Genomic DNA, 23852 nt, shown 5'->3' with positions numbered 1-23852 from the left:
ACGGCACTTAACAACAACAACAACAACAGCAGTTGTCTTAATTTTTTCATACCTTGTAAGAAATGTGTTTTTTTCTTAATGAGCATTTTGTAGTGTATGTGCTATTTTCTATTAAATACCCTAAGTGGTTTTTGTCATTTTTTATAACCCAAAAAACTCTTGTTTTTGTTGTTGTTAGTGCCAGCAGATTGGTTTCAACTCATAGCAACCTTGTACATGGTTTTTGAAGAGCGACCAGTGGGTTAGCAGTCCAGTGTTTCCAAGGCTGTAAATCTTCATGGGGGCAGATAGCCTCATCTTTTCTTGTGTGGAGCAGCTGGTGGACTTGAAATAGAGACCTTGGTCTAGGAATCCAGTGCCTAAGCCACAGTGCCACCAGGGCTCCTTTGTCATTTTATATAGCCCTTATAATTTATTTTGTAAACTTCTATGTTTTTAAGCATGCTAATCTATGATGCAGTCATAATTTATAAATATATCGGTTAAGGAAATAGTTTATTTCTAAGTTTTTATTTTCGAGGTAATGCTGTAATCAGCATTTTCATAAATAAAAATCCTTTGCTTTTGTAAACTGGTTTCCTTAGGAATAAAGTGATGAAGTGTTATGTTAATGGCTCTTGACACTATTCCCGAAGGAAGTTCTAATTTTTGTATCACAAATAAGGATTATCCTACAGTCTCATCTGTACCAGGGTGGCCTCCTTGTTCGTGTCTGCTATGTTTATACTGTGGTACAGTAAAGATTCGTGTGCCCCTAGAGATGTACAGTGGTGTAGTAAAGGTGCATGTGCCCGCTATATGTGTACTATGGCATTGTGAAGATGTTTGTACACATTGTATATGTACTATTTAGTTCTGTTGTTCACAGGTTCCTGAGTCAGTACTGACTCGATGGCTCCTAGCAACAACAACAAAATGGCCCTGTAGGATAAACACTGGACTGGGAATTGAAAGATTGGTGTTTCATACCCACCTGCCACTCCTCAGAAACCCTGAATAGGCTTTCGATGAGTCGAAACTGACTTCATGGCACTTAACAAAAATAGCCAAGTGGTACTTAGTAAAGGTGTTTCAATTTGCTTTTCAAATTCCAAATTTTCAAATTTTTTTTTATTTTTTAAGTTTTTATTGTGAGGTTTACATGGGAGAACATCTGCTTTACTCTCATCCAATCATATTTTGTTTCATTGCAATCATTACAATCCCCTCCATGCAACATCAAATAACCAAAGGTACACCCCACAGACCTGCCCCCTGGCCGCCAGCACACAGCCTTTCTCCCTTCTGAGTCCAGTGTCCCAGCCACTCCATCTGTCCACGTCATCGTCTCTGTCTCCATCCCTGGCATCACTGCCTCTCTGGATAGGGTTCCGCTCTCCATTCTTCTCACTTGATGGTCCCAGGGACCGCCACTCCTGGGCTGCACAATCAATCACTCTCCTTTTGTCAAAAAACATCTGCCTCTATATTTCCTACCCTCACAGTCAGTCCTGATGGCAATTATTCACTACTGTACCACAAGAGTCTTATCCCCATTTCCTTTCGTCAGCCCAGTCCCAACAGATTGGAAGTCATTCAGTGGTGATTCTACCTTCTCCCTCCCTGTCTGGAACTAGGCTCCCTCTTGAAAGCTTGTAAGCCAGTCACTTCTTGCCTTTATAGCCCCCCACTCCCATTTTGTGTAGCCAATGTGTAAGTTGCCCATCCCTGTCAACTCTGTGTACCGAGGGGGTGGGGGGTGGGAGTGATTCTCTCTGTAAAGATTTGTTCCCTTTTTTGAGCTACTACATCCATAAGTATAGGTAAAGTTCATCAAATTGTAGCAGGTTCCTCTTTTTCAAATACGTTTTTTAAAAAAGCTTACTATGAAGTGAAAGTTGTGCATATAGCATGATACATTTTTGGTTGATATTTGTACTTGTTCAGTTGTAATCATGAATATGATTGGTCACTATAATTTTAATAGTTTTTCATAAGAGGACTGTTTTTACGTCTATAGAATTTATTTTTAATTTCCGGTGAATTTGTTCCCACTCATAGTGACACTGTATAGGGTTTCGAGGAGCAGCTGCTTGGTTTGAACTGCTGACCTTGTGGGTAGCAGTCTAGTACTTATTCTACCAGGACTGCTGAATTTATTTGAAGACCCATAAATTCAGTTTTTTGTACAATAAACGAATAATAAAAGTGTTGGCTTACCCATTGCATTGTGCTATTAAAGTTAGACTGGTTTTGTACCAGTGTCACTTCCTAGTTGTGTAACCTTCAACAAATGACCTCTGAGCTGTAAGAATTGAATTAATGAAGTGCTTTTAGCATAGTTGCTACCACAATTTTTTAATTTAAACATAAAAAGTTATAAATATCAGTCACTGCCTTTGAAAAAAATTAGAACTTAATCAATAGGCTGAGCTGGAGTCCTCTGTCTGATGTTATGATCTGGCAGTTTATGTCTCTAGGTCTTTTTCTTGGTTGTGCACATTGATCCGCATCCACAGAAATGGTATCGTCCACATGTGTAGAAGCAGACTACCGTGCTCTGTTTGTCCATTGGCATTGGTTTCAGCTGACCTGTCTGAGCTCGCTCTCCATTGCTACACTGTATTACTTTGAACTGTTCATTGGTATTTCTCTTTAGACTGTCATTTATTTTATTTCTCTCGTTATGGGCAGTTTAAATGCTTTAATGTTTTATAATTCTTTCATTGAAGAAAGCTTATGTATGTATTGTTCTAGCATAATCACTACTTCATAACTTCGGCTGCACCATTCATCTACCAGTTTGTTGTACAGTGGTGGCTTGCATGTTGCTGTGATACTGGAAGCTATGCCTCTAATTTAAATACCAGGAGGGTCACCCGTGACAGACAGGTTTTAGCAGACTAGAGAGGTGGGCCACTTCTGAGTGGTTAGCCCCTGAAAGCCTTATGAATAGCAGTAGAACATTTTCTGCTCTAGTGTCGGAAGATGAATCCCTCAGGTTGGAAGGCACTAAAAATATGACTGGAGAAGGGAACCTTAAAGTAGAATTGATTTTAATGTTGTAGATGAAGCAAAGCTTTCAGGACCTTCATTTGATGATGGAGCACAATTGAGAATGGGAAGAACCTACTGCAAATACCCACTAGTAATCAGAATGTGAAATGTACTAAGTACGTATCTAGGAGAATTGTAAGTTGTAAGAAATGAAATACAATGCATAAAGACCTTTGTCCTAGGCGTTAGTGGACTGGACTTGGCCATTTTCAATCAGACAATCATGGTTTACTATACTGGGAATGACCAGCTGAAGACAAATGCCATCACATTCATCATCAAAAAGAGCATTTCAAGATCGATTTTGAAGTACATTGCTGTCTGAGATAGGACAATACCCATATGTCTACAAGGAAGAAAGCATTGGCGAGAAACAAGCCTTCAGGAATTGATGGAATACAAATTGAAATCTTTTCAGCAAACTATTGCAGCACTGGAGGCACTCACTCATCTATGCCAAGAAATTTGGAATACAGTTACCTGGCCAACTGATTGGCAGAGATCAATATTTATGTGCATTCCAAAAAAAAAAAAAGTGGCCGAGCTCTGGTAGAGTAGTGGTTACGAATTGGGCTGTGAACCTTAAGGTCAGCAGTTCAAAACTACCAGCTGTTCTGCGGGAGAAAGATAAGGCTTTCTGCTCCCGTAAAGATTTACAGCCTTAGAAACCCTGTACAGGGTCTCTATGAGTCAGTACTGACTCCACAGCACATAACAACAACAACAACAACAATGGAATGCAGAAATCATCAAACAATATTCAAGTAAAGTTTGTTGTTGTTGTTGTCAGGTGCCATTGAGTTGGAACCGACTCAGAGCGACCCCATGCACAGCAGAACGAAACAATGTCTGATCCTGGGCCAACCTCACTACCGCTGCCACACTTGACTCCATCAATGATGCCCGTGGCTGATCCATCTCGTTGGGGGTCTTCCTCTCTTTCTCTGATCCTCCACCTTACCCAGCAGGACATCCTTCTCTAGTGACTGTTCCCTCAGTAAAGTTTGCTGAAGATAATTTAAAAAATGGTTGCAACAGGTCAAGCCAGATTTAGAAGAGCACCTAGAACAAGGGATATCATGCTGAGGTCACATGAATCTTGGCTGAAAGCAGGGAATACCAGAAAGATGTTTGTTTGTGCTTTATTGACTGTGCAGAGGCTTTTGACTGTGTGGATTATGACAAGCTGTGGATAACACTGTGAAGAATGAGTAGTGTAGAACACTTAATTATATATTCTTGAGGAACCTGTACATTGACCAAGAGGCAGTTGTTCAAACACAACAAGGGACTACTGAATGGTTTAAAATTAGTAACAGTGTGTGCTAGGGTTGTATTCTTTCACCCATACTTATTCGATATGTATATTTAGCGAATAATCCAAGAAGCTAGATTATATGATGAAGACCATGGCATCAGGATGGAAGGAAGACCCATTAACAATCTGTGATGATACAACTTTGCTAAAAGCAAAGAGGACGTAAAACACTTACTGATGAAGATCGCACCTCAATGTTCTTAAAGAAAGCAAACGCCTCATTACTGGACCAGTAATTAACATCATGATAAATGGAGAGAAGATTGAAGTTGTCAAAGACTTCAATTTGCTTGGATCCATAGTCTGCACTCATAGAAGCAGCAGTCAGGAAATCAGAGCACGCATTACATTAGGCAGGTCTGCTGCGCAGGACCTCTTTCAGTGTGCTCAAACGTAACAATTATGAAGACGCGCAGGCCCATTCAGTATTGTTTCGTTCTGTTGTGGGCAGGGTTGTTACCAGTCAGAACTGTGTACACAGTACTTAACAACAACAGCAACTTTTGCCTTTTTTAAAAAGCAGTTAACCCTTTTGAAAGAGGAGCCTAAAAAGTTATAGTGTCTCTGTTTTCAGCTGATGACTATGACTAATGGTCTAATCTGGTGGTTTGTACCCTTAGCACACAGCACAGATGAGTGAGGAAGAAGATGATGATGATGGCTGCGACCTTTTTGCTGACTCCGAGAAGGAGGAGGAAGATATTGAAGACGCTGAACCAAGTACTAGACCTGTAAGAGAGACTGCAGTTGGATCATTGGGCAGGACTGTAGAAATCATACCTAGGACTCATCCCTTTTATGGCCATAGATATTTGTAATGTTTCCACTTAACGGCATAGTGGTCATTTCTTTTATAGTTAGGAATAGTGATGAGTACCTCATATTTTATTAAAAGTAGTTCATTTTTCTCCAAATGTTAGTTTTACCATTGAAATCATTCAGAATATATTCGTTCCAAAACTTTTAAGGTCCTAACGGTCGATCCACTCCCCCACCCCCGCAAAACATTTCATGTCAAATAGTTTTCTAATCTAATTGTTCAAATATGAAAGTCTTAAAGAGACAAGGAGATAGAGCATTTTCCTTTTGTGGGAACATTTGTGAGTCTCATTTCTCCAGGTTTCCATTCCAATTCACTTAGATAAACCCTGTTTTTACCTTAGTTCAGTGTTTTTATTTTTTCCAGAAGTTTATTAGTTGTCCAAAAGCAAGGTGGGCTTTTGTGTGTTTTTCCAAAACAATAATTCTTTTCATCTCTTCTGCCTGTAGAAAAGAAATAGACCTACATCATTCGCAGATGAGTTAGCAGCTCGAATCAAAGGGGATACCACCAGCCGAACAGATGAAAAACAAACTGGTAAGTCCCAGTGGAGAATGAGACGAGAGGACCCTCATCCTGAGCTTCACACAGGGCATGCTTTCTTTTTCAGTTAAAAGGCACAAGAAGGGCTTAAAATAGTCCTTAAATTAGTACCTTTTTCTTTATCAGGTTTATAGACTCCTTTTGGTATCAGAATACTATAGATCCCTAGAAAAATGCACATGATGCATATCTATGTAGCATTATATGCATTTAAACTAGATTAATACTCTTGTCTTATATTTTGAAGTAAAATTAAATTTTTTTATGCAGTCTGTTCTAGTCAGTTATCAGTGTGCTAACACCAGGTCTGACTCGTATGCAGCATGAAGCCTGATGCCTCAAGAAGAGTGCCTGCTCGGGTTAAAGCTCTCAGTGAAGAGCTCATGTTGTCAGCTTCTGAGTAATGAGGGTGGCAGACGGGTGTGCAAAGTATCAGTAGCTGATGGCTAAGTGGACTGGTGATGGTGGTTGCATGCCGCTGAGCTGGTTCTGATTTATAACAACCCTGCATAGGGTTTCTGAGGCAGTAAATCTCGTTACAGGAGCAGAAAGCCTCATCTTTCTTCTGCGGAGCAGCTGGTGAACTCAAACTGCTGACCTTGTGTAACCCGCTGCACCACCAGGGCTCCTTTGTTGTTAAGTGCTGTCGAGTCAGTTCTGACTCATAGCGACACCATATAGGGTTTCCAAGGAGCAGCTGGTGTGTTTGAACTGCCAGCCTTGTGGTTCACAGTCCAGTGCTGGATGGAGTATTGTTCCAACTGTGAAATACCTTTCAGCCTTAGCACAAGGGGACACATAATCCTGGATGACATAGAGAGAGCGAGAGAGACGGAAAGGACAGTTTTTTCAGATGGGAGGCCTTTTCCCTCAGTTCTGTTGTCTTAGGATTCCTTAGACTCAGCAATGCTGCTTACCTAATTCTGTGATGTCCTTGTTGAATACTGAAAAATGAGGCCTGTCTCCAGTTTTTCAAAGGATCTGAAAACAGGCTTTAGAAGAACTGAGCAGAAAGGGGTGTGGAGTGAAAATGCCTGTGAACATCTGGATGAAGAAACTGTATAGAGATTACTTTTCTTTCTAGAGTTTTCTAGAAGATCTAAGGATCTCTAGCAGTTTTTCAAGAAAGTATTTCAGGCCCTTCTGTAGTAAATTATTGTTGTTAACTGCTAATTCATGGCAACCTCTTGTCCAGTGGAGCTAATTGCTGTCCAGCCTTGCACCATCCCCTTGATGGATTAAGGATTGGGCTGTTGTAACCTGTAAGGTTTTCATTGGCTAAGTTTTCTGGAAATAGATCTCAGGGTTTCTTCCTAGTCTGCCTTAGTCTAGAAGCTCTGCTAAAACTTGGTGAGCATCCTAGCAACACACAAGCCTCCACTACGGACAGGTGTGGTTGCGCTTGATGTGTGCTGGCTGAGAGTTAGACCTGCGTCTCCCACAGAGAAGGAGAAAGCTCCACCACTGAGCCACCACTGACCCCAGTAAGGAAACTTACATCCCACTCATGGGGGCCCATTTCCCTCAGATTCCTGGTAAGATGAGTCTTGAATGTGACAGTAGAATGCTTATCATTGATTCCAGAGAAAGCTGTCTTGGTGCAGGGGCTCACCTACTGACCCTGCTGTAGATACTTACAGACTTGAGGAAAGCAGGAGGTCTCCTTAATGGCTTTATTTGAAATTCAATAGAATGCCCTCAAATACTCTTTTTAAACATGGTTAAATACATTTCATGCCAGTTTTGGAGATGATGTTATAGAAGCTAACCCCAGGAATTTGCATTCCGAATCCATCTTGAACACCACCTGCTAAACATTGTTTTCTGTTTCTCTAGATGAAGAAGGTAACTTATTTGCACCCCCTGAGCTGACTGATGAAGACTTCTTGCCTTTTGTCTCTACAAGTGGAAGGAAAGGCTTGTTTGAGGATGAAGAGGAGGAGGTGAGTCAGGTTATTGGTGATGCTTCCCGGAGCTGTTAGGGCCACATAGAGGACGTGTACTTTGCTCCTTAGATTTCTTAGTTGCAAACTTCTTTTACTTTCACATTTTGGGACATTTTGAACTAAGAATTGCAGACTGAGCAAAAATACTGTTCCTGATGTCCTTTGTTAAGTGTGGAGATAATGTGAAACTTTACAATAATTAGATTGTTTCTTACTGTTTCTGTTCTACCTTATTTGTGTTCTTGTTGCTGTTAAGCGCCATTCGTTGAATTGGTTCTGGCTCAGAGCGACCCTGTATATATAGGGTTTCCGAGGAGCAGCTGGTGAGCTTGAACCGCTGACCTTGAAATTCAAACCAATCTTGCAGTCCAGTGCATTAATCCACAGCACCACACCAGGATGGTCTTAAATTGTTAGGGGTTTTAATTGTACCATGTCCTTCATTTAGAAACAAATCTTCTGGCAGAACAGTGAACAGGTAGCTTTAAACTTTACGCAGTACTTTTCTTTAGAACTTCCCAAATGCCCTTTTGAATTCTGTATCATATACCTTATTGTAGCACAGCGACCTCTTCACGGAAACTCCTAAGGACCGGGAAGTTTCAGCCTCTGTTCATAAAGGTGAGCATGGATTGGGGCTGATTCTGCCTTTGTGCGTTTTTTCCAAATTCTTTCTTTCTCATTAAGTGCTGGAACACTTTAAGTTGTTTGTTTCTTTGTTAGACAGGAAGCTGCTGTTTTTGACTTGATCTGGCTGAAAGCAATTCATTTCCATTAATTCAAGTTTGGGGGGCAATTTAAATGTACTATCTGTAAAACCGTATAACAGTTTTGCCTCTTTGTTAGGTAAGAATTCATTAAAGGCCTGACAGGAACATATTCTATTGTAGTGTTGAGAATATTATGATTTTAATCAAGTTTAATTCAAAGAAATCTTTCTCAATTTCTGCACACAAAGTGCACATCATCTGGGTATCTTAGTTCGCTAGGGCAGCCGTAACAATATACCACTAAGTAGGTAGCTGGCAAGAACAGAAATTTATTTTCCTACCTTTCCAGAGGCTGTACATCCAAATGAGGGTCTCAGTTTTTTGGATTCCTCCTGGAGGCTTTGAAGGAGGAACTTTTTAATGCCTCTTTTCCAGTTTCTGGTGGCTGCTGGCCGTCCTTGGCATGCCTTTGCTGCTTGCAGCTGCATCTTCACATCTTGTCTGCCTTCTGCCTAACTGTAACCTGTTTTTGTGTCTGTTCTCCTTTTTACAAGACTCTACTCAGAGGTGATGATGATTAGGACTCCCCCTATCCTGATAACATACAAAGAAAAGCTCCAGGTCACATTCTTAGGGTCAAGGATTGTTGTTGTTAAGTGTTGTCAAGTCGGCTCTGACTCATAGCAACCATAGGGTTTCTGCTGACCTTGCTGTTCAAGCTGACCTTGTGCTTATCCTATAGCACCACATCAGGACTCCAAGGGTTAGAAATCTCTTTGGTGGGGACACAATTCAATCTGTAACATTGACTATGCATTAAAATCATCTGAAGTTTTTCAGCAATGCAAATTAAAAATAAAAAATGCCTAGAGCTTTTATTCCATTAAATCCATAGTTTATTCCTTTAGGTTTGTGATAGTGAGTTGGGATTAATGATTTTAAGTTAGTCTGTGTCCCTGGGCCACACGTTGTCATTATCTGGGTCACTTTTGAAGCTACTTGTCATGCTTATGACCGTACTGGCCGACTTGACTGTCCTGCGGTTTCCAGGCTCCACTTTCGCCTTGCTTCCCTCTTTGTTATTAGTGTCTTTATATTCTTACAATGTCTGAAAGTTTTTGCTGTCCTTGTATATTTGCTTATTCTCATCAAATTGGAATGAGAAGAGCTAAAAATATTTTTAGGAGTCCTGAGTATTGGGCTCCTACATGTCCCGTATGTGTTCTGCTTCCTTTCTTTGCCTCCCCACCCTGCTTGCCACCCCACTAGTGTCTGAGCAGAGTGAAAATGACCCCGCATGGGAGTTACATCTTAGATCACACACTTACAGAAATAGAGGGTGGTAGCAGTTGAAAAGAAAATTTGGAATTTTGATATGCTTGTGTAGTAAAAATTAATTTAAAAAGTCTTCTGTTAGTTCTGTATTTTGTTGCATGCCTTTCAGAACAATGGTTTTAATAAGGAAAGTTATTTTCTTTGTGAAAAGCATATGTCTGTCTTTCTCATTTTAGACTCCTCATTCTCCAAACCTGGAAAGAAAATCCCAGCTGGAGCCGTCTCTGTAATTTTAGGTCACTTAAAGTTTATTTTTCTAAAAACGATTATAAATATTTTGCCATCTGTAAAATTGTCTTCTAAGGACTGGCTGGTTTCTGGTGGCTCAGGGGGCTTAAGAGAAATAGCACTGGCACTGATGTTAGCTTATGGACTTTTAGTGACCTTGGGTTTTTGTGTTGGAATGGCCATGGTGGGGCTTTTCTATGGCAATAACAGAGGGAGGTGACCGGACCCTGCATGTTAATATACTGAGTGGGAGAACTGAAATGAACCGTTTTTGGTGGGTGCTTATTTCCCCTCATAGGAGCCCACACTGGCTCATAGTTGTGTCATGCTTCTTTCCCCACAGGGGATGCTGATGTGTTGGCTTCTGCCTCTGCATCATCTCAGAAGGAGGCCCCAAAGCCTGAGCAGCCCTCTTCAGGAAGAAGCCCACACGTTTCAGTAACTCCTGCTGGCCTTTTTGATGATGATGATGATGACGATGATAACTTTTTTGCAACCTCCTACAGCAAACCTTCTCTGACAGGTATCTGGTCTGGCCTTTGGTTCTGGGGATTTAGCCAGAAACATAATGTTGACCTGAAGAAGACAGAAAGCTCTCTGGTCCTGGGTGTCTAGCATTGCCAGATTTCCCTCTCAAGCATCTCCACTTGGGTGAAGATCTCTTATTTTATGAACCAGTCTTTCTTGCTCTGGAAATGAATTCCTAGGATTATTTTCCCTGTGATGGTGGTGGTGTGCCATGGAGTCAGTTCCGATTCATAGCAACCCTTATAGGGTTTCCGAGGCTGTAAATCTTTATGGGAGCAGAAAGTCTCATCTTTCTCCCATGGAACATCTGGTAGGTTCGAACTACTGATGGTGAGATTAGCAGCCTGACTTGTAACCACGACACTACCAGAGTGCCTTTATTTTCCCTGTAGAGAGCTGAAATCTGTTCCCCTGTAATTTCTGCTCAGGAGTTTTAGTTCCATTCTATGGGATATAGCTTTTTTTTTTTTTAAGTTTTTATGGTAAATTGAGAGTTTACATGGGGGAGCATCAGTCTTGTACTCATCCTATAGTATTCGTTTCATTGCAATGATTATAATCCTTTGCATGCTTCATCATTCAACAGTATACAGTTTTAGCTTCTATTCCCTCTGTGTTTGTTTTTTTTTTTTTTTGGATGTACACCAAAACACTCAGAAATATACAATCATTCCTGCCAGTCTGCTCCCCGGCTACCAGCATACAGCCCCTCTCCCTCCATGAGTCTAGAGTCCTCAGCTGCTCTGTCTCTCCATGTCATCACGGGATACATTTTAATCACACTTACCAGCCCCTAGTAAAATATGTGAGCAGAATGTCACATGCTAATTTTTCAGTCCTCAGCTTCTTCCGTCTGAAAGCCCAAGTGACCTTGACCTTTTCTCATATGACAGGGTCTTCTGCCACTTCATCACTCTGACACTGTTCCTTTTTCTCCCCCAAAAGTTAAGTCCTTGTGTTCATGAGATCATGCCTCTAAGTCACTGCCCTTTTCTGTGCGGCTTCATATGCAGTTAAATCTTCATATGATTTTGATTCGGTAGTTCTGGGCTGGGACCTGCTCCATCTCTGCTGGAGGCTGCTGGTCTGGACCAGACTTGTGCAGCAGGCCTCCTGGTGGCATAGACTTACGGGGTGCTTTCACAGAAGAGGAGAGTAGGTCACTGAGGTACACTCAGTTGTAAGAAACTAGGAGAAAGGGTTCTTCCTCATAAGGAATGTATTGAGAAGCAGGCTAGCTGGATTTCTTGTCCTTTTCAGTGATAGGTGTAGAAAGTGAGGATAGAAGCCTCATTGTTTCAGAAGGAGTGCAGGTTTGTATATGTGGGTTTGGGACGATATCTAAGGAACATTAATTGAAGACTGCAGATTGTTATAGTTCGTTATTTGTGAATAATTAAAGTTAATGCCTTAGTATATTCTCTGGAGAAATTAGAAGCATCTACACCAGACTGTTGGACTCCTGGTGTGGCGCTGTGGGTTAATGCACTGGACTGCAAAATCGGTTTGAACAAAAAGGTCGGTGGTTCTAGTCTACCAGCTGCTCCTCAGAAACCCTACACAAGGTCGCTATGGGTCAGAACCATCTCGATGGTGATGGTTGTCTTACTTGGATTGGGGAGGGGGATGGAGTTGAGGAGAGATTTCAGTATTGACTTTTATATGCTTCTGTATAATCTGACATTTTAAAAGTAAATGGCAACCCTCAATTTTCAGAGACCCTCCTAGATGATGGCCTTGGCAGCCCTCTTAAATACTATCTTTCTTACCATAGGTCTCTACCGTTTAAGTGAGTCCAAGCTATTCTAAGCAGTAGATTGAACCTCCTTAGCTAATTGTCAGCCAGATGACTACATTATCTGTCCTGTATTTCATGTGAGCTGTTAACTGCTCTTAGAAACATTGCTAGTGAAAAGATATTTTTGTTTAAAACTTTTTATCATGAATTGAGTGCAGGTTTAAGTAGATCAGCTTTACACTAAACAAATCTTATACTTCATTTTGTTATGATTGCAATCCCCTCCTTGTACCATTAGATAATAGTATTTGTTAATGTTAAGTATTGTCGAGTCAGTTCCAACCCATAGCAACCCTATATAGTGTTTCCAAGGAGTGGCTGGTTGAGCTTGAACCACTGACCTTGTGGTTCAGACTTACTTTGCAGTTCAGCACATTAACCCACAGCACCATACCAGGACTCCTAACAGCATTTATCTCTGTCTATTTTTTTAGCAGTATTTATCTCTATTCATTTTATTATTTTTTTCCATGCCCTTCCTGTAACCATCATACAATGTTTAATTTCACAAGAAAACCTTTCCTTAACTTTTTGCATTGGGCTCATATAATATTTGTCCTTTTGTGATTCACTAATTTCATTAAGTATAATGTCCTCTAGGTTCATCCATTCTGTGAGGTGTTTTGCAGATTCATCGTTATTCTTCAGTGATGTGTAATATTCCATTGTGTGTGTGTACCAAAGTTTGTTTACCCATTCTTCAGTTGATGGGCCTTTAGGCTGTCTGCTTTTTTTTTTTTTTTTCTCTTCCAACTTTTTATTGTGAATTGAGTACAGGTTTACAGAGAAGATAATCATTTTTACATTCAACAAATCACATACTTATCTTCATTACATGATTGTCAATGTTTACATCCATTCACTTTATCTATTGTGTTCCTCCCTGTGTCTCCCACTATCTTTATCTTCCCTCTGCTAACCGGCCTCTTGTTGTATATTGCCTGTCCTGTCACCTGTGTTAACATGTGTTTATCCTGTAACCCGTGAATAATTTTCCCTCCCACCACCCCCCATCATAAATGTTTCTTTTGTCAAGAAACCTTTTTTTTGTTGTCCACTTTTTACAACATTGGTCTCATACACTTTTTTTTCCTTTTGTGAGTGACTAATTTCACTCAGCATAGTGTCCTCCAGGTTCAAACACAGACTCACCATTATTCTTCACTGTTTTGTAGGATTCCATTGTGTGTGTGTTATGTACCAAAGTTTGTTCAGCCATCCTAATGTTAGTGGCTGTTTAGGCTGTCTCCTTCTTACTGATGTGTCTCTTGTAGACAGTGTATTGAAGGACCCTGCTTTCTTGTCCACTCTGTTCTTTGTGTCTCTTGATTGGTACATTTGATTTATTTTCATTGAGAGTAATTGTCAATATTTCTGTGTGTTTTTCTTATGGTGCTGCTGGATTCTTTGTTCCACAGAATTTTCTATGCTCAGTTCATTTTGTTTGTGGATTTCCTTGTCATTTTCATTTATGTTATGCTAATTTTTACAAAATCTTTCTGATTTTCCTCTTAATTTTGATGTGCAGGTGTATTATTTTTCTTTAAGGTAGTTTGTTAATTTTTTCCCCTGCTTAAAACAGTCTGTTTTATCTTCAGATCGCCTTGGCTTCCTTGCCATGTGGAAGTTCTGTGTCTACTCTACTCTTTGTTTTTGCTTTATAGTTGCTAGCATAATGTATTGCTATCTCTGGTTTCCTGTTTTCAGTCTTATAGGTTTGCTTTACTTTAAATACTTGTATGTCTGGATTGAGTTCTGGGTGCTGTTATCATGTATGGTAATCTTATGTGCTTGTCTGCTGTTGTTGGTTCTCAGTCCAAACAGCATCCTTTAGCATTTTTTGTGAAGTTGGTCTGGTCAGTACAAATTCCATTAATTTCTGTTTATCAGTAATTGTCCTAATTTCACTGATTGTATTTAAAGGTTAGCTTTGCTGGGTATATGATTGTTGTTGTTTTCTTTTTAATTTTTTTTTTTAACTTTTTATTGAGAACTGAGTGAAGGTTTACAGAGCTTGTCAGTTTTTCATTCAACAATTCATACACATTGTTTCATCACACTGATTGTAGATCTCATACTGTAATATTACCCCACTTTTTCCCTGTGTTTGCTGTTTTCATTCCTCTTTCTTTCCTAATCATTCTGAACTCTGTCCTTGGGGAAATGCTCCCCTTTTGATCTGAAATGATTGAATATTCTAAGGTGTCCTTTAGACCATGTCTATTGTTTGGCAGATAATTGAGTCATGGGGGTGAACTTCATTTCCAGACATGAAGGGGGACTAAAGGTATAATCTTGGGGGTTCCACCAGTTTCTATCTGACCATTATGCCTGATTGTTTTTGCTTTTTTTGTTTTGTTTTAAGTTTTTATTGTGAATTAAGTGATAGTTTACATGGGAGAACATTAGCTGTACACTCATCCTATTGTATTTTGTTTCATTAAATAATTACAATCCCCTCCATGCATCATCAAACAACGAAAGGATATATTCCATGAGCCTGCCCTCTGGCTGTCAGCACACAGACCCTCTCCCTCCCTGAGTCCAGAGTCCCCAGCCGCTCCATCTTTCCACATCATCATATCTGCCTCCATCTCTGGCGTCACTGTTTCTCTGGGTAGGGTCTCGCACTCTGCTCTTCTCCCTTGATGGTCCCAGGGACTTCCGCTCCTGGACTGCAAAGTCAACCACTCCCCTCCTTTTGTTACAAAACGTCTACCTTTATATTTGCAACATTGACTGTCAGTCCTGATAGCAATTATTCACCATTGAACCACAAGAGTCTTATCCCTGCCTCTTTTCACCAGCCCCTCCCAGAAGGGTTGGAAACCACTCAGTGGACATTCTACCTTCCCCCACACCCTCTGGAACTAGGCTCCCTCTTGTAAGCCAGTCACTTCTTGCCTTTGTAGCCCCCCCTCCCCATTTTGGGTGGCCAGTGTCTAAGCATAAGAGCTTTAGAGACGACTACAGACATGGACCTCACCAGATGGAACACATAGAAATCAAATTGGCTACATCTGCAGAAAGAGAAGATGGAAAAGCGCCATATCATCAGTCAAAACAAGGCTAGGAGCAGACTGTGGAACAGACCATCGATTACTCATATGCAAACTCAAACAGACGCTGAAGAAAATGAAAACAAGTCCACAAGAGCCAAAATATGACCTTGAATATAGCTCACCTGAATTTAGAGATCATCTGAAGAACAGATTAACACAAAAGGCCAAAGACCAGAAGAGTTGTGGGATGGCATCAAGAACATCATACGTGAAGAGAGCAAAAAATCATTAAGAAGACAAGAATAAGGAAAAGGTAAAAATGGATGTCAGAAGAGACATAACTCTTAGGGTTTTTTCGGGTTTTTTCATTATTTTTTCTGATTATTCTTCTAGCATACTAGTATTGAGAGATTTATCTTCAAGCTTACAAATTCAGGCTTCCATTGCTTCTCATCTACTCCTTTACCCTTGCAATGTATTGTCCATTTCTGAGATCTTAGTGTTAATCTTTTGGACTTCTAATCGCAGATTTTGTTTTGTTTCAAAATTGGCATTTATTTTGTCAGTTTATTCTTGTAGTGTTTTCCTGTATTCTTCCAAAGTTTTTATTGTGTTTTCCTTACTTCTATCGATCTTTTGAAGGTACCTAAGTATCATTCTTTTGAATTCTTTTTCAGTTGGTATTATTGCCTTTTCTTCCTCAGAAATACCTTCTGGCTCTGCATCTTGGTCATTTGTTTGAGCCATTCTCTCATTGCTTCACATGGGCTAAAATTATCTGTTGTGTCTGGGACATTGTGAAGTTAATCATATTTGTAAAAACAAACAGTGTAGTTTTTGGACCCTGCAACTTAAGGAACTCACGAGGTAGTTGTGGCAGCAGGTTCCTGGCCCTAGGTGGAGTTCTATTGGTTTCTGTGTTATATGTGTTCAGGGTATTCAATCTGGAAGTAGTTCATGGGGGCCCTTGATGGAGCTGGTTTCAGTGTCTGTTAGGACCACGGGGAAGCTGAGGGCACAGTTAAATTCCAGTCTGTTAGTGGTTTGTAGGTCTGGAGCCGAGTCCACCTGAATCCTGGCACCAAAGCCACACACCAGAGTGGCACAGCTGCCCCGCACCCACCGCACCTAACGCTGTCATGATTCCTAATCATGCGGCTCCGAACTCCCAGAGAGCAGGGTCTGTGTAGGGTGTCCATGAGGGTGGGAACTGGGAAAAAGAAGAAATCGCCCATTTTCTGTTGCCTGTGTGTATCTGCTCTGCCTCCCTCCCTTCACTGCCAACATCACAAGACACTTGAGCTGTGTCTGGCCAGTCATTTCCCAGTCCGTCTTTCTCCCCGTTTCCCAGTCCGTCTCTCTCCCTGTATCTGCTTGGCCTCTCCTCCCAGCAAGTACTCCATCCACCTCTCTGACCTTTCTTCTGAAGTTCAGTGTGCCACAATTTTCATCTATTTCTGTTTTATTTTGTCTCTGGTATCTTTTGTAGAGGGTCCATGTAGTGTGTCTGCCTAGTCCACCATTTTGCCTGAAGTTAAAAATTCATTTTTAAAACTTTTATTGTGAATTGAGTGAAGATTTACTGACAAGATCGTCAGTTTTATGTTCAACAAATCATATACTTCATTTCATCTCAATTATTGTTGTACCCTCCCTGCAACTACAGTTGTCCCATTTCTTCCCTGTGGTTACCCATGTACAAATATCCTCTTTCAAACTACTGTATGTATTTGTGGGTTGTATAGTTATACATATCCCACTTTTCCTCTCATAGCTGCCCAGGCTGTGTGTGTGTCTGTCCATATAGCTACATACAGAACACTGTTGTTCCAAGGTTGTTTATATATCACTGTGTACCTCTATCCTCTTTAACTCATGTGTACCTCTCTTTGTCTTCACCTGTCTTCAGCACTGTTCTGCCAACCTCCCTTTTCTTGTACATTGCCCTCCCTGTCACTTGAGTTAAAATGTGTCTGTCCTCTAGCCAGTGAATTACTCTTACCACCCTCCCACCCCTTGTAGCCATCAAAGAATGTTTCTTTTAGCAGCAAACCTTTTCTTGAGTTTTCATAGTAGTGGTCTCATATATTTGTCCTTTTTGATTGACTTATTAGGAGTGAAAAATTGTTAATCTGTGGATTCTATGGAAAGATTTTTTTTTTTACCGTAGTATAATTTTATGTTGTGGTATCTTTTTGAAGACAAAGACAGATCCACTGCTGATATCTTTGATGGTGAAGAAGGAGATCTGTTTAAGGAGAAAACTGCAGCTTTGCCGAAAGTTGTGAATCACAAGGATGTAAAGAAAGCAACAACAGACAAAAAGGTGAGCAGGAAGGGAAGATTGTATGTAGGACTGTGAGCTCTTGTAGTATCTGGCCAATTTATTTGGAACCCAGGGGGACGTTTTGTTTATTCTCAAATTTATTATGAAAAGGTTCAAACATGCAGACAGTTGAAAGAAGAGCGTAATGAGCACCAAATAACTACCACCCCAATTGAGCAGCTAAGATTTCGCTCAATATTTATCTATTTGACACTTTCAAAGTTCAATTTGTAAGTAAGTTGTTGTAATTGTGATGTTTCACCCTTAAGTATTTCATATGGCAGCTCTTAAAAGAAAAAAGATGCCCACATAACTAAATTTTATTATCACAGTTGAGAGATTAATAGTAATTCCATAGTAGAATCTAATATGTAATCCATATTAAGATTACTGCATTTTCCACAAAATGTCTTTTAAAAATCATACCCAAGAAACGTTATGTTGATTTAAAGTCATCTTATACATCCCTCACTTTTCCCAAAAATGTCCTTTATAGCCTTTTTCTAAAAAGAAGTCTAGTTCATGCTTGGACCAAACCTGTCTCTCCAGTTTCCTTTTCATCTAAAACAGCATCCCCTAAATCTTTTCTTTCCTTTTCATGGCAGGCCAGTTGTCTAGTAGAATGTCTCACTTACGGAATTTGCCTGATTATTTCCTTTGATGATATTCACAATAAACACTTGTGGCAAGAATACCCACTAGGCAAGACTGTGCACTTCCTGTCTTACCGCCTTTGTGTCCCTTGTGCCATCAGAGGTGATGCTGAGACCCTTCATTAGAGCGTATCCTCTGTAGTACTCCATTATAAAGCTACCCTGCTTTTCTCTCTCATTATATAGTGTCATCTGTGAAGGCAAGAGCTTTTCTCTTCCCCCACTTCCCTTAATTAGTATCAATGTAGGGTCATGGATTATTAATTCCATGTATTGTAGTCATTATTCTTTTTGATGCTCAGATTTCCCTGTGTTTGGCCAGCGAGATGTATGCCATCCCTCTCTAAGCATTCTGTCTGTTGACTCTTCACCTGTCATCCTGCACAGGTCACCGCTTCCTCCTCCATCCTTGCTGTGACACCGTGACCATCTGCTGCTTGTTTCATAAAACCCCAGCTCAACACTTGCTGACTCCTGCCTTTCTTTCTATTCTGTCTGTGATTGCACATTTCCCCCTTGCACCCTGTATGAGGCAGTCCATCTGCACTGCTCACCAGTAGTCCACTGTCGCCATTCATTTTATCTTGCTTTTCTTTTACACGGATACCTTTGTCTTGAATGTCATTGCTTATACCGTCTCCCTATGCCCAGACCTTGTTCCGGGCACTCTGTGCAATTTCTTAAGGAACTGTTTGTCCTCTTTCATAACTTAGAGCAGTTTTTTAGTTGTCTTTCATGATACTTCGCCTTTGTGTTGGTTTTGTAGATATCCGAGGCCCACGGCATCTCCCTTCCCCAGCACGTGGTAGGATGTCTGCTCACAGCAGGTCTCTGCATTTTCTGAGTGAATGGTGGAGAAACTTATTTCCAGATGTCTTATTTGTTAACTCTCTTTCCTCACCCCCAACAAAGGTTACCCTGCCATCCAGCAAGCATCTCAAGCCCTTGTCAGAAGTAAAGACTCAAAAAGGTTTATTTTCAGATGAGGAGGACTCTGAGGTATGGAATACTTTTTCTCTGTTCTGGGTATAGTCCTTGAATGTTGAAATTATAAATGATTTCTGAACCAAGTTTTTCTCAGAACAGTTCACAAAATTTTATTAAGTATTTCAGTTCTTTCTTTGAACATTTATTCAGAATGTAAAGTCATTAGAAAGCAATATGCATATATAGTACTTTTCACGGTTGGGTTGAATCCAGTGTATCTCCTGGGATGAAGGTTGTCTCATGTCGGGGTTAGGCAACATTCTTGAGAGAATACTCAGGGCTGTGGTTCTGATGGACAAGCAGTGCTGCTCAAACTTTTGACATAATGAGGCTCTGGAGCCAAAATGGAAGTCAACATTCTGCCTCTTCATGGACAGTCTTAGTAGATAGTGTGTTCAGTGGTACAGTTGTGAGTATTCTGACACATGATAAAGGCCTGTCTTGTTAGCTTGCTATGGCCCAGTTGGCACTGGTTTGCAGACTGTTTTGGTCCTTTATCCAGGCCAGTACCAACTCAGAAGCCTCATTACTTCTTTTAACTCCCACAGTATTAGGATCTTTTAGACCTAAATTTTGGCTAGCCTTTTAGGGGATTTGAGACATATATGAGATGTATAGGGAAGTAGTAAATTCCCTTCACAGAAAATATGTGTATATGCCAAAATTTACTTGTAGTTTTAAGGAATTGTGGACTCCAGGTTCTGACCTCATAGTTTGACTTTGCAGTAGCCAGGATGAACATGAAAACTCTTTGAAAGTGGGGTGGTTGGTTACCTTTAATGTGAATGAAAGCTTTGGGGTTGACATTTCATCAAGACTAGTGGACAGAAGACAGGAATTCATCAACATCCAGTTAAGCCAGACTCCTGCCATGCCTGCACAGCATGATGTGACATTCACTTCGGTACCATCTTCCTGCTCCTCCACTGGCCTCATGCTCGCAAGCACACCAAGCACACTCTCCCCGTGGTACCTGCGTGGAACACTGTGCAAAATCTCTGTGCCTTATGTCTTCCTTTCTTGAAGACCTTGCACACAGTAGCAACCCAGCGGGAACACACCGCACTGACCTTCTCATCCCTCTTCTCTTCTCTGTTCTGGTTTTAACTAAAGTACTTATTATCATATGAAATTGTATACTGACTCATGTGCTTGTGGCTGTCTCTGCCCCAAACTAGAATAAGCTCATGAGGGCAAGGGTGTTTTGCTTCCCACCTGGGTCTCTAACACCTAAGACAGTGTCTGACATGTAGTAAGTTGTTAGTGATGACACAAGAAGCCAAATGTGAGCAATTTCAGTGACTTTAAGAAATGTTCTAACTCTCTATTGCTATGTAACAAGTCACTCCAACAAAACTGGCTGGCTCCTGAACCATGCAGCATTCTGTTCTCTGTCACAGTCCTAGAGGTTGACTCTGCTCACTTAGGCAGTTAGTTCTCACTTCAAGTCCTTCACGTGGTTTCTGTCTACAGGTGGTGGAGTGAGAATCAGCTCTCTTCATGTGCCGGGTGCCTGGACAACTGGGGCCTTTGTGGCGTCTCTCTCTCTCTCTCTCTATTTCAGTGTGGTTTCAGCATGGCAACTTCAGGGAAAGCAGGACTTCCTACCTCATGGTTCAGAGCTCCAAAGGAACACTGAGCTAGAGCTGAGCAGACACTATATTGCTTCTGTAACCTAGCTTGGGAGGTCGTAGGGTGTTGGTGAAGGTAGTCACAGAGGTCCACTCAAGGTCAAGAAAAGCATCACAGACTCCATTTCTAAATTATATGAGTATAAAGTAATTTATTTATGGACATGTTTAAGAGCATCATCAAAAGATTAATAACCTATGCTTCATATACTGAATGCTTTTATTAAACAATGATAGGATGCTTAGGCGAGGAGAAGTAAAACTGTGTAGGACTAAAGCTTTGGATGAAAAGGATTGATTCCCAGCTTCTGCCTCTATATCTCAAGTGTGGAGCTGAAGTCTAAAATATGAAATAATTTTGGGAATATCTTTTGGTGGGCATGTGTGAGATGAATGGATAGGTCTTCTTTTTCAACATCCCAGAAAGTATTAGTTAAGGATCAAAAATCATGGTGTTGAAATTCGCTGTTCTAATTTAATTTTATTTCTAAAAGCAACAGAGTTCTTTCTTTAAATGAAATCTTGCCAGTGTGTTAAATCTAGGTGAGCATGGGGTCCGGGGGCTCTTCTTGGGGGGGCCCCTTCTAACCCCTAGGGACTCCTTGGAATGCTGGTGAGAACCAGTGGTTTGTAATAAGAGTGGTTTTCAATTAAGCAACTAATTAGGTCTATACTTGAGGAGTAACTAAGTATATGAGGACCCAGTAATAAAAACAATTATCCAAGGAGGTCTTGGAAAATACATTCTTGACCTTTTTAATTGTCCAGCTCCTACATATTCTGGTTTCTCCTCCAAGGGAATAGTTGTCCTATTTTATTTTCCTAATCCATGCAACTCAATTAGCACATTTTCTTTTGCAGTATAGGCTGACACTGTTTAGAATTTTGAAAATGTCTTTAGGATCTGTTCCCTGGTTGCTTTGTCCCATGACTGTATTTCAAGTTGAGTAGCAGGTCATTTAAAAATAAAAACATAATTTAATTATTTAAAAGATAATAGTAATAACAGAGGAGAGAGGGATGTTTAAATTGAACAGTCATAGTTCCAGGTAATTATGGAATCTGGCTTCTCTTGCCGTTATAGAATTGATGAAGCTCTCTGATCTTTGACTAGAAAATAGGGGACATGCTTGTTTTTTAGTGTGCTAGGGCATTGATATTGAAAAATTTCCTTCTGTCCAAAGCAATTCAAGTGGTAGAAACGTTTGGGTTCTCAGGGATACCTAGAGTTCCCCTGTGGGTCCTTCTTATCCATCAAGTGTTAGCTTTGCATGTGTCTTTAAGGACTGTTCTCAGTTAGCTTTCTGTATAGTCACCAAGGAGATCAAAATAAACCTGTACTGATGGTAATCATCATGTCCAAATCTCTAGTGGTGTAAACTGAACTGTCGTCTTTAAAACTATTTATATCCTTTTTTTTTTTTTCCAGAAACAATACATCAATTTTATTTCAATAGTAAGGAAATCTTGTGAAATGTAAAATAATCTACATATTATGTAAAGTTATAATTATTTAATTGACTAAAATTAGAATCCTAAATCAGTGACATTAACTAATAACTATAAAATTAACTGAAGATAATTTGCATATTTTATTTTTAAAATTAGGATATATCATTAATAAAAAGTAATAATTCGAAGGCAATCAAACATCTTCCAGAAAGCCAGTGTTTGCAAAGCATAACTTTGATTAATGTAATGAATATGCATTTATTACTGTGTACCATACAAATAATACACAAGGCATTCTAGGACCTACAGAATTGGGGCAGGGGCAGTGGTTGATTCAATATTTTTCACATTTAAAGTTTTTAGAATATTGTTGTTTGATTTTTTTAAAGAAACAGGAATCATTGAATGAACATCAATGATAATTTAACACACTTGGTCTTTTAAATGTCATAGTGTCAGAGAATCAACAGTTCGAAACTACTAGCCATTCCATGGGATGGATTCTGCTCCCATAAAGATTTATGGCCTTAGAAACTTTATACAAAGTAGTTATGAATCGGAACTGACTCCAAGCACATAACCAGTCTAGCCAAGGAGACCTTGGTTATTGAGTTATTACTGCATGCCTGACTATTCACTCATTAGTTTATCAAAGAAAGATACAGTCCTTTTATCACAAATATTCATTCTTTAAAGCAATAAATGTTACTACACTAAGTAATAAAATATCAACTAATTGAAATGTGCTGGTATAATGTTGTAGGATAAGCATTTGACTACTAACCACAAGGTGGACAGCTTAAACCTACTAGCTACTCCTCAGAAGTCCTATATAGGGTTGCTGTGAGTTAGAACCAGCCCAATGGCTCTTAACAAAAACAACTGAATACAACAATAATATATATATTCTGTATGTTGGGTTTTACAATTCTATCATCTTACTAATAAATATTAATTATTAAGGTAGACTATTATTAGAAGCTTCACAGTGCATTTTTTAAGGAACTTTGGACTTGGGCATTCCACAAAGGAGTGTCTGAAAATAAAGTCTGCTGGTGTAGCAATGAATGAATACATTCAACAGAACTTGATTTGGCCCTAGGTATTTGTTGTTGTTGTTGTTAAGTGCTGTCTAGGTAAATCCGACCCATAGCGACCCTGTATAGGGTTTCCAAGGAGCAGTTGGTGAGCTTGAACCACCAACCTTGAAGTTCAAATGACTTTGCAGTCTGATGCATTAGCTCACAGCTCCACACCAGGCATTTGTTGTTGTTGTTAGGTGCCATTGAGTTGGTACCAACCCATAGCGACCTTATGCACAGCAGAACAAAGCACTGCCCTATCCTGGGCCAACCTCACTACTGTTGCCACGCTTGAGTCCATCAGTGCTGCCACCTGACCAATCCATCTCGTTGGGGTTATATCCTTTTTGATCACAGACTCCATAGAAGAATCTTGATCAAAAGGGCAGAAACGCAAAACAATTTCAAATTCTCATGGAACCATGAAGTTTGGAAACCCTGGCCATGAGATAATATT

General features: G+C 40.1%; 1 protein-coding gene across 1 annotated transcript in view; it reads left to right on the top strand.

Moving 5' to 3' along the window:
- Positions 1-23852, top strand: part of FAM21A (family with sequence similarity 21, member A) — a 122557-nt gene that overhangs the window by 41890 nt on the left and 56815 nt on the right. Inside the window, exons 7-14 of the mRNA XM_006874613.1 lie at positions 4975-5085; positions 5624-5711; positions 7554-7660; positions 8224-8284; positions 9885-9944; positions 10280-10459; positions 17466-17590; positions 19156-19242. Of these exons, the coding sequence (XP_006874675.1) occupies positions 4975-5085; positions 5624-5711; positions 7554-7660; positions 8224-8284; positions 9885-9944; positions 10280-10459; positions 17466-17590; positions 19156-19242 (819 nt within the window). The remainder of the gene's footprint in view (positions 1-4974; positions 5086-5623; positions 5712-7553; positions 7661-8223; positions 8285-9884; positions 9945-10279; positions 10460-17465; positions 17591-19155; positions 19243-23852) is intronic.

This window comes from Chrysochloris asiatica, unplaced genomic scaffold (genome assembly GCF_000296735.1).
Source record: "Chrysochloris asiatica unplaced genomic scaffold, ChrAsi1.0 scaffold00289, whole genome shotgun sequence".
Classification (NCBI taxonomy): Eukaryota; Metazoa; Chordata; class Mammalia; order Afrosoricida; family Chrysochloridae; genus Chrysochloris; species Chrysochloris asiatica.
This window is presented reverse-complemented; position numbering and strand designations above follow the sequence as displayed.